Here is a 15,533-nt window from a genome sequence, read left to right as displayed (position 1 = left end):
ATATGATCTCATGCTTTTTGCCTGAGTCAGCCTCAGACCTCAATGTTCTTATCTATGCCTCCTTCATAGTTGGCGATACAGGTACTCACTACCATGTCTGGCTTGTTTGTTGAGATGGGGGAGGAGGGGTCTTACTAATTTTTTTCCTGGGCTGGCCTCGAACCACAGTCGTCCTGGTCTCTGTCTACTGAATAGCTGATATACATTGATTTATTAATTCTAAGATTTCTCTGAAGATTCTTTTGTATTTTCTCAATATAACATAAATTGTTATTTTTACATTCTGGTTGGTATTTTATTTTTTCATGAGTTGGATAATAGCTTAAATAGACGTGGCACTAACAAGCATCCTTTTGTTGTTTTCAATGTTGAATGGAAGGTTTTCAATGTTTCACCACTAAGGATGACCTTGAGAATGACTGCTTGCTTTGGATTAAGAAAGTTTCTGCTGGGCACCAATGGCTCACACCTGTAATCCTAGCTACTCAGGAGGCAGAGATCAGGACGATTGCGGTTCTAAGCCAACCTAGGCAAATAGTTTGTGAAACCCTATCTTGAATAAACCCTTCACAAAAAAGGACTGGTGGAGTGGCTCAAGGTGTAGGCCCTGAGTTCAAACCCCAGTACTGCCAAAAACAAAAAACCCTCTAACTTAATTAGTTTCATGATAAATTCACTTCAGATAAGCTATGTTACATAGAGAGAAAGCCCTGGAAAACTGCACTTCTACTCCTACTGGAATAAATACTAGTTCATGATTTTTCAGCTACTTAGGTGGTACAAACCATAAAATAGCAATAAAAATGGCAGCCTCAGTTATGTTTTTAGTTGTATGTTACATAATACTACTGTCTTGACTTTTCCCTGGGATAGCATGTCACATTTGAAGACCTCAGGGCACATTATGAACATTAACTAATTAAACCTCACAAAACCCAAGAGTCTTTGAAGAGAGAGAGAGAGATAGCATCACCTTGCCCAGTGCTGAAATGCAGCCACCTCTGGGGACAAGGGTGGCAGCTGCTTAATAATAAACGGCCACACCTCACAACTGTTTAGCCAAGACAATTAGTCACTGTAGTTGGTAATGATCTCGTGAGTTAGACTCTCAAATAGTTAAGTCACCAGGATTATTGGTTCATTGAAAATCTAATCCATTCTTTAAGATTTTTACCTTTTTAGTAATTGTATCCCAAGTATAAAAGAAATGCATACACAGTGTAGGTCTGCACTCTTAGGTCTTCTTTTAGTTGTGCCTTTTTTAGTTCTTCAATTTAAAACTTAAAGTAGGAAAGGAGTATCATTTTTAAAATAAAGTACAACTTAAAAAATGGGAGTTACTGTTTTTTTCATTCAAAAGTTTGCTGCCAAGCAAAACTAATCAATGATAGTGAAAGTCAGAACAGGTATGTTGACTGGACCTAGGTGGCTGTTACACAGAGTCTCAGCTATATACATCTTCATGTATTCTATTTCAATGACCAAGTAAATTAACCTTAAAAAAAGCATGCTGTTCTTTTCTTCACAAAATAAACCCCATACAGACTCTCTGGAAAATTTTGCAAGACACAAGACCTATATAAGAACTAGTGACATGACGTGTCTTATTTTCCTCAAAGCATTTCTCTTCAGAAGAGAGATTCTGCATCATGTTTTAGGAGATTTTTTTTCTTCATGCCCAAAGAGCAGCCCTTTATGCTAGAATGTGATTCTCTCTTATTGTACCTTCAGCATGCACCTTTCCAACTATGCTCTTTTAACCCCCTGGGCATCTAATTTTACTCTTAGGATCTCATTCTATTTCATTCACCCACATCTTTGTCAGAAGTAGGTAGAGTGCATTCATGATCCAGTAATTTGGGTTAAAAGATGTCTGCAGGAGCCATTGCTGTGGCAGGTTTGGAAGCACACTAAGGAGAGAAGGAAGCAGGCAGGAACCCTCTGGGTTGCCTCTGGCACTGCAGTATCTCATGGGATGGCTAAAAACACAAAGACAGAGCAGCATGCCAGCAACAGTGACTCTGAAACCTCTAAAGAATCCAGGGTCTCTTCTGCATCTGGGCAGGGGAGAATCCTCTAGCAGCTATGGATGAGGCAAAAAGCAGGGCAGGCATTTCTACCATGATGACCTTTCCCAAATTGCCCTCCTAAGGCATGGAGCAATTTGAAAATAGAAAGGAGGGAAGAGAGGAGGATGAGAGAGACAGAAAAACAAAGAGACAGAGACAGGAAGTAAAAAGACCTTTATAAGCAGGGTGCTAGTGGCTCACGCCTATAATCCTAACTCTCAAGAGGAAGAGATCGGAGGATTGTGGTTTGAAAATAGCCTGGGCAAATAGATCATGAGACCCTATCTTGAAAAAAATCCATCACATAAAAGGGCTGGTGGAGTGACTCAAGGTGTAGGCCCTGGGTTCAAACCTCAGTAACTGCAAAAAAAAAAAAAAAAGACCTTTATAGAAAAAAATGGACAATTTTTTCCTTTTGTAATTTTTAGTGAAGATTAAGCACATGAAGACCACCCTGATTATTGACTTTGCAGAACATATTAAAACAATAATGCTTCTCTTTAGTTCTTCTTGTATAGAAAGTGAATATCATGGCCACTGGCAGATTCCAAGTTCACAGTATTTCCCAGCAAAGAGAAATCAGCCCCCGGTGCTAATTCTTGGCATTTGAGTAGTTAATTGTGGCCTTTTCCACATTTTGTCTCCCCCCTCCCAACACCCCAGTGGTTTAGGAGCTTGAACTCAGGGCCTCATCCTTGCTGGGCAGGTGCTCTACCACTTGAGCCATGCCCCTAGCCCTTTTTTGCTCTAATTATTTTCCCTTAGGATTTTTTGCCTGGGGCTGACCTTGGGCTATGATCCTCCTACTTATACCTCCCTTTAGCTAGACCACAAACGTGTACTACCACACCTGACTTGTTTGTTGAGATGGGAATCTTGCTACCTTTTTGCTTGGGTTGGCCTTGAACCGCAATCCTGTTGATCTCTACCTTCTGCACCTTCTATCTTAAGGTTATTTCATAGCCTGCCACCTTGGAAGGTATGATAATCCATTGTTTATAAACTGCAAAAGGGGCTAGCATCAAAAGAACCCATTGCTAGTGGCTGGCAGAGGTTGGGGTCTACTGTGTGCAAGGCCAGGCCCATAAGCCCATTGTGGGCATTGGTTCATCTCCAAAGCTCCCCTGGGGCAGTATTATTTTATTTCTATCATGCAGCTGAGAGTACAGAAAGGTTGAGGAGGAACTTGCCCAGGATCTTGTGTCAGAGTCTGGACTGGCTGGGCTGGAAAGCCCTGTTCTTCCCCCCTCTAGGTGCTGCCCCCTGGACTATCTTCAGACACGTCATTGTTTAAAAACACTTGTGTACAGTGCTTAATTTCCTGAGGTTCTATAGATATTTGTCATCTATTTTCTGTCCTTACTCTTTCTCTCAGATGCTCTCCTGAGTGATGGTCGGGATTCACAGAAAATAGACAAGAAGCCACAGGAACCCATTTCTCTAGAAGTCACGGAGAGCATCCAGGTAAGGAGACCCATTCTCTTACACTTGGGGCATGGGGATGGCCCTGGGGCTACTTATAACATCAAGTGCCTCTCTGGTGCTGAAGTCATTAACAAGAAGTTCTAGCATCTGGTGCAAAAAAGGCCCCACTAACTCTCAGGTGGGGAGACTGCATGTGTTTGTAATGGACAATCAAAGCGTCATGGGTATGCTCCAGAATGCATGGCAGAATGGAACTTTAGCCGTTCTCCACTTTCTTCCCTATCCGTTCCGTGACTTTAGGAGACTGAGGCAAATAAAGCTGCTTATTTAAAGCTGGCTAAGAAACCCAGACTTTCTGAAGGGTTCTGTACACAACAGAAATGTCTGTCACAGCTCCCTGGAGAGCTGTCTGGCTTTGCTGCCCTAGCTTGGCCTCAGTGGGGGGGAGCCTTCCCTGCACCTTCCTGCTGCCAGCATGGCTCTAGTAGAATGATTTTTGTGGTGCTGCTGCCCTAGAACTTTATAGCAGTAAATATCTTTTTTTCAAAAAGAAAGGTGCAATGGAAGCAAGAAGGCTGAATAGAAGTGCCTGGTGCACTTTCCTGCACACACAAAAAAGGGCCATAACAGAGGAAAAACAATAGATATTTCATGGGAGTGTTTGAGGAAGAATCAGAATGGTGTGGGGCGTACCAGAGATGAAGTGGAGCATGCAGACACAGGATGGCCTTATAAAGAAAAGAACTAAGCACACAGCATTTATCACCCCATCTCCTGTGATCAGCCTTGAACCAAGAGGAGCTTTCACGTGATGGGGACAGTTAAGAAAGAAGCCTTAAGCTGTCCCCACTAATTCCAAGGACACATGAAGTATTTGCTGCTGCAGAAGCCTGCAGTCCTTACAGGTCCTGAGCCTAGTTTGGGGAGCTGCCAGTTACCATACTGCCGCATTGTCCCAGAGAAAGAGCCAGCCCATGTTGTGCCCACCCCCACCCAGGCTCCTGCTACAAGGTGCGGTCTTAATACCACACCCACCTGGTGTTCTTTGAAACACTCAGGAAACCACACCCAGTAGTTTGGCTGACCCAGCTTTGTGAACTAGCTGGTGAAACCGCCCACCCTCCTATGGCCCCAGGAAGCAGATGAGCAGCTCACCCTCAAAGGCTTGGCTCACTGAGGCCCTCCAAGAAACAGATGGGTGGCCCCACCTACACTTCCAGGGCCTTGGAAAGCATCTGGGCAGCTTTCCCTGAATGACTAGGCTCACTGAAGACCCTAGAAAGCAGCTAGGCAATCCTGTCCATCCTTCTGTAGTCCTGAGAAGCAGCCAAGCAGTCTTCCCTGAATGCCTCAGCACCCAGAGGCTCACAGGAAGGAAATGGGCAACCCTGCCCACCCACCCTCAGCCAGGAGAAGCAGTTGGACAGCCTGCCCTGAGCTAGGTGGTCCTTTAAGACCCCTCCATGTTAGCTGCACAGCCCTCCAACATTGATGAACACTTGTCTGGACCCACTGGTACAGCCTGGCCGCCTTGAGAGCAGAAACGGATGGGCACCCTGCCTCCAGTTTTACACTTGCCACATCTCACTTGCATGGCCTACCAGAGCAGCCCTACTCTCAAACATCCTATGGAAAATGACATTCATCCCACGCCCACTGCCAGGTATGCCACATCCAGAGCCACCTGCAAACCTGCTTCATCTAAGAGCTGCATCCCATCTTACTGAGCAATCCTCAAAATAAAGGTGAGATAGAGACTTTTGCCTACCCACAAAAAATGCAAGGATTCATCACCAGCAGACCCAAAGGACAAAAAATGCTAAATGAAGTCCTTCAAGCAGAAGGAAAATAACACCAGATGTAAACCTGGACCTGCACAATACAATGACAAGCACTGAAAATGTCAGCACAGGGGTAAATGCATGAGATTTTCTTCTTAATACTTACACCTCTTTGATAGGTCATTGATTTTAAAAAATAGAACAATGTAGTGTGGGGTTTATAACATATGAATTGAATGACAATAATAGCACAAAGACTGAGGGGGACAAATGTAAATATAGTGTTCTCAGGTTTTTTACTATAAATGTCACCTTTATACTATATTATCACTTTAAGGTAGTTGTGATGGGTTAAGCATGTATTCTATTCTGTAAACCTTAAAAAAAAATTACAAGTCCAATTTAGAGAGTTATATACAATAAAACTACAGAAGAGATAAAATGGAATCATAAAGACACAAAATTAATCCAAAATAAGGCAAAAATAAAAGGAAAAGGGAAGAAAGAACAGATTGGACAATAGAAAACAAGTAGCAAGATGATAGACTTAATTTTAACCTTACCAGTAATTATTAAGTATAAATGGTCTAAATGTCCTCATGAAGAACACATAAAACAGGTAGATTGAATGAAAAGCAAGACTCTGTTCTATGTGGACTACAAAAATGGCTTTAAATATAAAGACATAATGGGTTAAAATTAAAAGGGTTGAAAAAGACACGCCATACTAACACTAATCAAAAGAAGGCTTTGTTAATTTCAGACAAAGCATATTTCAGAACAGAAATATTACCAGAGATAACAAATGCAAGAGCATATAACATTCCTGAGTATTTGTGCACCTAATAACAGAACTTCAAAATAAAAATACATAAAAGTTGCAGCACTGCAAAGATAAATAAATGTAATATAGGCAGAGGCTGCAATATTCTTCCCTTAAATAAATAAATGATAGAAGAACTAAAACAAAATCATTTAGGACATAAAAGATTTTATTTTAAGAACACTTATTGACCAATTTGGCCAAATTGACACTTAATGGAATACTACTCAGCAATGAGAGAGCACATATTCTTTTGAATTACACATACAGCATTTACCAAAACAGACCCTATTCCAGACTAAAAAACAAAAAAAAAGTCTCAGTAAGTTAAAAAGTATTGGAGTCAGTTAACATATGTCATCATTGGCCATAAAGGAAATACAAATCAAAATGACATTGATTTTTTACCTCACTCCAGTTGGAATGACTATCATCAACAACACAAACAACAAATGCTGGTGAGGATGCAGGGTAAGGGTCACGCTTGTACATTGTTATGGAGAATGTAAATTAATGCAGTCACTTTGGAAAGTAGTATAGAGGTTCCTCAAAAAACTAAAAATAGACCTACAATTCAGCAATACCACTCCTGGACATATACCTGAAGGAATGTAAGCCAGGATACGATAGAGACACTTGCACACACATGTTTATTGCAGCACTGTTCACAAGAGCTAAGCTTTGGAAATAGCCCAGGTGCCTTATAACTGATGAATAGATGAATTGATAAAGAAAATGTAGTATATATACACAGTGGAGTATTATTCAGCTGTAAAGAGGAATGAAATCATGTTGTTTGCAGGTAAATGAATGGAACTGGGGAACATCATCTTAAGATAAGTATGCCAAACTCAGAAGGTCAAAGATCACCTGTTTTCCTATATGTGGAAGCTAGACCTCAAAGATAAGTGTACACATAAATACTACATGGTCATATGCATCACATATATAAGTATGTGTATGTATATGTACATATGCATAGAGAGAGAAGGGGAGCCATGCACAGCAAGTGAGTGAGACAGCATGATTGCATGAGTGGGTCTGTCTGAGAAAGATACAGGGAGGTGGGAAAGGGAAAGAGAATGTTGGAGAGTGAAAAATCTTGAAGCACATTGGATCCGCGTGTAAAGATAACGTGACGTGCTCTGTAAGCTGTTGGATGTTAAGGGAGCTGGTGATAGAGAGTAAAGTAATGCAGAGAGTTATATGATTAAAGCATGATATATAAATGTCTGAAATACCAAGGTGAAACCCCCTTGAACAATCAATATACATTTTAAAAAATAAAAGACAGGAAGGTAGAACAGGTCCTATTGGGGGTGGGTACTAGTGGGAGTGGGGAGGGCAAAAGGAGAGAATAAAGGAGGGCAAATATGGTGAATGTATTTTGTATTTGTGAAAGGAAATAGAACACTGAAACCTGTTGAAATTGTTCTGAGAAGGTGGGGGAGGTAGCTAAGGAAAAACAATGGAGGGAGTGAATCTACCTAAAGTATATTGTAAGCACATATGTAAATGTCACAATGTATCCCCTGTGCAACTATTATACACTAATAAAAATTAAAATATATATTAAGTTTACTGTATGTTAATTATACTTCAATAAAGCTATTTTTAAGCTTTGTGCAGCTTTCAAGATATACAGAAGAATAAGAATAATGGAGCCATAACTAACATTCACAGAGAATTAGAAGGTGCCTGCACTGTGCTGAGCATCCATACATCAATCTACCATCTATAATCCCTCTCTCTCTCTCTCTCACCCTGCTCCCTCCCTCCTCCTCTTGCTCTCATTCTCATAACAACTTTGTGAAGTAGCTGTTATTTTTGTGCTCTTTTTACAGATGAAGTAACTGAGGCTCCATTACTTTCCCATTACCTCCCAGTCCATCAGCAGTGGAGACAGGATCTGAACAGTGGCAGCTTGCTCCAGACCTTGGATTCTGAACAAGTATAGGTACAATTAATTCTTGTTTCTTGCTGTTATCATTTGCAGGAAAAAGTCATGGAAGAAGCTGCATCCAGGGAACTTCTATCAGCAGTCCACAGTATAACCAGTAGTGAAATGCAGGTATTGTTTGAGTGGGCCTTTGCCTATCTGCTTCTCTCCTTCCCTCATCAGTCTTTGTGAGCCTTTGACTCCTCCAGTCCTCTGCCTGGCTTTCCCAATTCACACCCACAGTGTTTTTAGGTCCTGCTCCCCAACACCCTTGCCCCATTACTGATGATCCCTGTGTGGTTAAGCCCTTATTTTATATCCCTTGCATAATTCAGATTTATGCATCAATTATTTGCAACAGTTTCAGTAAATACAGTTTTCATTTCTTCTTCCCATTACTGAAAGAGAAAACACTTCGAAAAGCGAAAATGTGTTTTCTTTTGAACATGTATACACACACATACACGCATGTGCCCAGGTACATACCTAGATGTACTGAGATTCCAGTAATTGCCCCCTTCTATAATAGCTCAGACTAAGGGATGGTATGTAGCACCTTCTTCTGGTGGCTGTTCCTGGGGCACTTTTCTGTCCTTTGTTGGCCTTCCTTTATTCCACCCCACCCTTGCATGTGGTCCTCTGTCAAACTGGCTCTGTCCACTTAATGAGCCATCTGTTTCCTGCCAGAAAGCTGAGACTGCATTGTGTGGACCCGACTTGGGATTTTGAGCTTCTCCTAATGAGCAGAGGAAGGTGCTGTAGGGTTTTGAGTAAGAGATTGACATGCTCAAACATTTCACTCCCCTATGGTAAATAAGTGCAATACTGAACCTTGAGCAGATTTCCTAGGACCTCCTGATGCCAGGCTGATGGACCTCTGCATGGGTCAGTCTGTGAAGCCTCTGGAGCCTTGAAGTGGGCAGGGTACAAGAGTTAGTCAGATCCATGGTGGCACTGGGACACTGGTCCCACACATCAGAGAGAGCTCTGTGGTTGAGTCAGACTTGCCATTGTCTCCTCTCCAGATTCTGATCAATTAAGGAGTCTATGCAGAAGTCAGCTAGGGGTGAAAGTGCCACTTTCTTATGGCCACCACTTAATTGGAGAACAAAGCTTGGACAGGGAACGGAATTGGGCTTCCCAGCTCTCCCATTTCTCTTTGGGGGCCTGTCTGTCCTCTTCCAGCCTATCTGCAGGGAGGAGAGGAGTCCAATTTGGGAACAAGATGTGCTGCCAGAGAGAGACAGCCCTATGCAAGCACAATCCACATTCTGAGCCCATGTTAGCATATGTTACTGGACCCCCACCCACAGCCCTTTGGCACCTGTGGTTCCTCAGCACCCTGAGGACAAGGGCTGGAAATACCTGGCATTTTGCTGGCACCGTGCTTGCAGCAGGTCAGACTCCTTGGGGAGCAGCCATGGGCCAGTGACTGCAGGGTGCTGGAGAATCAACACCCTATCTCCTTTGAGGTGGGACAGCACTCAGGTGTATTCTCCATTGTCTCCACTATGGGATCCATTGTCTCCTTAAAGCACCTGTGTTGGCAGCCTTCCCTTTCCTGCCTCACTTCCTACTCTTCTCTCAGAATTTTCTGGCAACACTCCCCAGGCAAGGTGCTGACTGAGACCTAGCTCAAGGTTTGCTTCAGGAGAAATCTACATTAGAAAACTCACTAACCTTAGATCATTGCTTGTGCCCTGGGCAGGAGGGAGTAGGATGCAGCCAGAGTGTAGCCATTCCTTTAAGGACCCAAAATGCATGTGGAGGGAGGGCCAGGATGGTCCCCTGCCCCAGAACAGAATCTGTTGGAACCCCAGAAGGCATCTGGGTAAACAAGTTGGGTCAATCTTCCACGTTTACCTTCCGACCCTTCCAGGAAAAAAACACTGAAATGACCGTAAAGGGCACACGTCCTCAAAGACAACACGAAGGAAAGGATTTATTGGAAGATAAGCACTTTGAAAATATTTAGAATCAAGAAAATCGATGGAGGAGTTTGCACTGGCTTAGCACAGCTGAGGAAGGTGAAGCTCGAGTCTTTCTGAGAGGAGAACAGTGAGAAGTGTGAATTTTCCATGAGGCCCAGGACTTGGAAGTTCTGCTGAAGGTGGGGTGAGGAATGGGGCTGAGCCTGATAAGAAGTGACCCGTACCCCAGATTCCCTTCACACTCCACTTAGCTCACCAGTCGTATCCCAGGAGAAATGATCAGGTGACTATTCTCTGGAGAAATCAAACAGACGTAGTTCCAAGATCAGGTAGAGCCTGCACCTTATGAGGTAATGGTTGGTGAAGGACAGAGAAAAGAGGAGTAAGTGAAATTCTCCATTTCAGATAGCGGAACCTCCAGCCACATGCTCTGAATGCCAGAAGCCAGGTCTTTGTATGAGTTTTCTGTTGTTGCTATAACAAATTACCACAACTTGGTGGCTTAAAACAACACAAACCTGTTCTTTCACAGTTTTGGAGGTCAGAAGCCAAAAACAGGTTTAACCATGTGTAGGTGGAAGCATATTCCTTTTGGAGACCCAGAGGAGAATCCATTCCCTGGCCTTTGCCACCTTCTAGACAGCACCTGTATCTCTTATCCTGTAGCCCCTTCCCTCATCTTCAGAGCAAGAACAGAGCATTTCCCTCTCTCTGATTCTGACCCTTCTGCCTCCCTTAGGACTTCATTGGATCCACTTGGATAACCTAGAATAATCTCCTTTTCTCAAAACCCTTCACTTAATGGCATTTGCAAAGTCCCTTGGGTTCCTGGGGTCAGAATATGTACATCTTTGGGGGTCACTGCTCTGCCTACCATGGTCCCTCATGCAGGAGATTAGAGAACTTAATTACCACTCCCCAACAAAACATGACAAGCCCAAAGAAAAGGCTTCCAGATAGCATACCTTGCAGGTGCCCCCCTCACACCCCAACTAAATGCTGGATCTCTGTCTGATCATCCCACAAAGTGCCCTGGTTAGTCAATGGCTATTGAATTCTGTTGTTTTTCAGAAGTTAAAATGTGCTCTAATGATAAAAGGGCCAAAACCATGAACAAAGAAGACAAGGAAATGGCCTAGAACTTAAACAGGAGTTGCACTATTTAAAGGCAGATGGAGCCCAGTGCTATTGTCTCATGCTTGTAATCCTAGCTACTTGGGAGTTCAGATCTGGAGGATGGCAGTTTGAGGCCAACTGGGGGTAGAGGGGACATGTTAGAGAAACTCCATCTCAACCAATAGGCCTGCTATTCCAAGCTTTGTGGGAGGCTGAGATCAGCAAGATCACAGTTTCAGGCCAGCCTGGGCAAAATGTTTATATAAGACCCCATCGTAATGGAAAAAAGGCTGGGCATGGTGGCATGCCCCTGTCATTCCAGCAACAATGGGAAGCATAAAATAGAATCATGATCCAGGCAGGCCTTGGCAAAAAGCAAGACCCTATCTCCAAAGTAACCAGAGCAAAAAAGGGTGGAGGTGTGGCTCAAGCAGGAGAGTGCCTGCCTCAGGAACATGAAGTCCTGAGTTCAAACCCCATTACCACCAAAACAAGAAGAAGAAGATGGTACTGTAGGCCTCAGTCAAATGCCTGACTGCTCAGAAAATAATATTGATCAACAGTTGGCAAGTTTGATAAAGCATGTGAAAAAAAGGAAAGCAACCAAATGGAAACAAAGTACACAGATGAGAATGTACTTGTATTAGACTACTGTATTCAGTGATAGCTATAATACTTACATATTCATAATATAATGTAAATACTAATTTAACTCAAGAATGTGAGGTAGAATGTGAAGAGGAAGGTAGTATAAGAGGACTAAATTCAATATCCAATTGGAAATTTCAAGAGCTGGTGCATTAAAAAATAGCAGTATAAGCACATAATTCAGAAAAGGACTGGGGGCATGACTCAAGTAGTAGTGTGCTTGCCTAGCAAGCTCAAGGCCCTGAGTTCAAACCCTAGTACTGAGGGGGGAAAAAAAAGGAAGGAAGGAGAGAGATAAATGTCTAAAGAAATGAAAAGTTTGAAAGTATACCAAATGAGGAATGGGACTTGGAGGAAGAGGAGACCACTGATTTTCTTTATAAAATTTTAGTGCTAATATTATTTTAATTTTGGCTATATGCATGTATTACTTTGACTTAAAAGAACTCCCAAAGGGTCTCAGAATGAACCATGTTCCTCTGAGTTGTAACACCTGAGATACCCCTATAGTCAGACTGGACATACTCAGTGCTTACTTTCCTGTGGCTGTCATCAACTGGACTTTCCTGAGTTCCATCTCACACCGTCACACTTACTTCCAGCACAACCTGAGCAGTCCCAAGGCTCAGACATTCTTGCACACAAAATCATTATGAAAACAATTTTAAGAGCAGAGATATTTTGCTCATGGGTTAATATGTATATAATACTGCCACACTCTAATGTCTACCCAATGGTACAGTTAAAATATGGACCCTATGTCAGAGGCCAACTGAAATCATTTATTTTCTGACTTTTGTGTGAGAACTTGTTTTAATCATTTTATAAATTTTTGAAGTGCATTAAGAACATCTTAAAATTAGGCCTGGCCCAGGATGAGTTGTTTCAGATGGGATACTCACACATATTTTAGGAACAGTGTAATATAGAAATGATACAACCATTAGCCCATTAAATTACAAGAAGTGAACAGAATCCTCACTGGCTCTTCCTCTCTCCCTCCTCTAGGACACAGAACTCAGTAAGGCTTCCATTGTTGATGGGCAATATCACTGTATCAGCAGTGAGAGCTCATCATCCCTCTGGCTGCCTAAGGAGCCCAGCCCCTTCCGCCCCCTCTATAGGGGAGACTCAACAGCCTTTTGTATTCAGCTGTTTTGTATTGATGAGAACTATGAAGCAAGGCAAGTATAGATCTCCTGGTTGTCTATTGTAATAAGGACTTCTTATGGCATTCTTATGGCATTGGTGGCCCAATATTTTAATGTTGCAAGACCATTGGTTTCTCTAAACCTGTCCCCACATCCTAATCTCTTGGAAAGATTTTTCTTTTTAAGAAAAAGCAGATTTCTGGGCCCCATCCAGAGATTATAATTCATAAAATTTGGGTAAGGCCTACAGATGTGGGTAAGAAAGCTGGCCAGGTCTGGCTCATTGACATCACAATTGCAGATCTGGAAAATTATTACTATGTAACTACTTGCTGCTCCCATTCTCTAAAGTTTGCATGTCTTAGAGACTTTGAATTTGGGTTGCCACTTGCCTGGAGTCTTTTGGTTGTAAGTAACAGAAAATCTAACTCAAACTGCATATGGAAAAGAAGAATGGGATTGCCTGACACAACTAAGGATAAGTCCAGTTGTAAAACTAATTTTAAATAGATAACCAAATCAAGAGTTAACTTTCTCTGTCTTTTTGCCCTGATCCCCTGCTGTTGGCTCCATTCTCAAAGGAGTGTCCTCTTCTTTGAATCATGATACCTGACTGTCTCAGGTCTACTTTAAAATCCGGTGAGAAGGACATGCTGGTTTGGGCTCGGTTTTCTAGCCAAAGTTCTATGAGGCTTGAATAGACTGTGTGTATTCCTGAGCCAATGACAGTAACCAAGGCATGCTTCAAAATGGGCTCAGTCCCTTGCCACCCCAATCTAGGGCTAGAGACTCACCTAAACACAAGGTCTGAGAGGGGAATAAATGGAACACTGAACAATCCTGGAAAGCTGGTGGACGAAGGGGGCATGATGTTGGACAGACAAAGCCTGAGTGTCCCTCAGACCATTCAGTCACCCCAGAGCATCCATGTGTTCAGTGCTTGCTGTCTTGCCCTAGTCTGCATATGGACCACTGTTCTTAATACCTAAGTTCCACATTTCCTTTAGTACTTCACCTACTCTAACATTTGTCCACAGAACAATCTTGAAGAGGAAAAGCTTAGTCCATTTTGATAGAGCACAAAGTTCCAGAGAATATTTCAGATGATCAAGAACAGTGCAAGGATGTGTTTAAAAATATTCTCACTCTTCCAGCTCCTCTAGAACCATGTTTTACTTTTGCTTTTTTTATCTTAATTTTCAACTTCTAAGAAGATCTTGGAGCTTGATTTTATTCTAACTATACTGCAGACATCTAAAAAACCTGTGAAGCCCTTCTACATTTGTTGTTTTACATTTATTTTCTCCTGTGCATTTAGATATGATTGTGTTTACAGGCAGAATTAGGATTTTTAAGTAAAAATTTGGTGACCTTATTGGTTTGCCTGTGAATATACATACACAGCTGCTCAGAAAATATCTTACAAATAAAAGAGAAAAAGATGATAATAGCTTATAATATGCCCATATCTTTCCTCAATACTTCCAAAAAGAAGAGAAGGATCATGCCCACAGAATGGTTTCTGTGTATAAAAGAATGGTTTCTTTTATACTGGCTTTTCAAATGGGCCAAGATTATTAATCATTGTGATAGTGTCTACTGTTCTACAAAAAGACTTAATTACTGACATATGAAGCTTATGATTTATGCAACTGATTAACATTCAGCTAGACACAAATTCTGTCTAGTGGTTGGCTAATCACTGCCCAAGGGGGAAAAAGCTATAAACCTCTTTAAACCATCAGTGATGCTGCATTTGTTTATAGTCCAGTGACAATGTATATTGTCTTGTCTACAGGTCACTGGATTTTATGAGTTTTGTTTTCAATCTTTTTCCTGTAAGTACATGCTAAATTTTGAGTAGTATAATTGGTTTTGTATTTAAGTCATAGAAAAGTTAATGCCATATTCACTGTATAGACATTGAAGGTGCCATGAATGTTGAAGTTTGAACTGCATTTGTGTTCTGAGAATATGGTTCAATAGCATGTCATGAACTCTTAACAAATAGAAAATATCATTTTCAATCATTCATCAGTCATTCTATTTTAATGGTTTTCTTTCAATGCATGATTTCTTTTAGAGGTCATTTCTTTTACCAGTGTTTATTTAGAATCAAATCATTCATAATGTATGAAAGTGTCAGAAGTTATATGAATGTGAATTAGACTGTTGTGTTACTTTGTAGCTTACATTGGCTCAAAGTATTCTGAAATCATCATGCCAGTTTTTGGCAGGTAAGAAAGTACGAACTTGTGGTTGATTTTCAAGTTGGCATCTTTTTATAAATTTGTTCTTGGGGCCTAATATGGTGCCTAGCATGTAGAAGGAGCTCAACCTACATTGGCGAGTAAGTGTCAGGGTTGAATGCATTCAAGCTACTTCTTTTCAGGTTGTATTGGGACTCTTCCTCCATTCTTGCCTCATTGTTATTTGGAAATGGTGGTCCTAACCAAGTTCTTACCACTTTAGTGAAGGAAAGAAAGTGGAGAAGGAAGAAAGTTGAGGAACAAAATAAATACTCATGAAGATTTTTCCCATGGTTGGCCTAACATTCAAGTAAAGTCAACAGTTGTACTTCTGTAGTTGGCTAATTTCAAGCAAAATATCTGTTGCCTTTTTTTTCTTGCTACTCTTTCTACTGAGGCAA

At 41.6% G+C, this 15,533-nt stretch overlaps 1 protein-coding gene across 4 annotated transcripts in view; it reads left to right on the top strand.

Annotated features, from left to right (window-relative positions):
- Cfap61 (cilia and flagella associated protein 61) overlaps positions 1-15,533 on the top strand; it is a 310,679-nt gene that overhangs the window by 85,153 nt on the left and 209,993 nt on the right. For 3 of the 4 annotated variants that reach the window (XM_074074241.1, XM_074074243.1, XM_074074244.1), the window contains exons 9-12: positions 3,445-3,533; positions 8,095-8,169; positions 12,741-12,916; positions 14,682-14,721. In XM_074074241.1, coding sequence (XP_073930342.1) covers positions 3,445-3,533; positions 8,095-8,169; positions 12,741-12,916; positions 14,682-14,721 — 380 coding nt within the window. The remainder of the gene's footprint in view (positions 1-3,444; positions 3,534-8,094; positions 8,170-12,740; positions 12,917-14,681; positions 14,722-15,533) is intronic. The other variant, XM_074074242.1, reaches the window with a different exon arrangement.

Source organism: Castor canadensis, chromosome 5 (genome assembly GCF_047511655.1).
Source record: "Castor canadensis chromosome 5, mCasCan1.hap1v2, whole genome shotgun sequence".
Taxonomy (NCBI): domain Eukaryota; kingdom Metazoa; phylum Chordata; class Mammalia; order Rodentia; family Castoridae; genus Castor; species Castor canadensis.
Note: the sequence above shows the minus strand (reverse complement) of the source record. Positions and strands in the feature narration are given on the sequence as shown.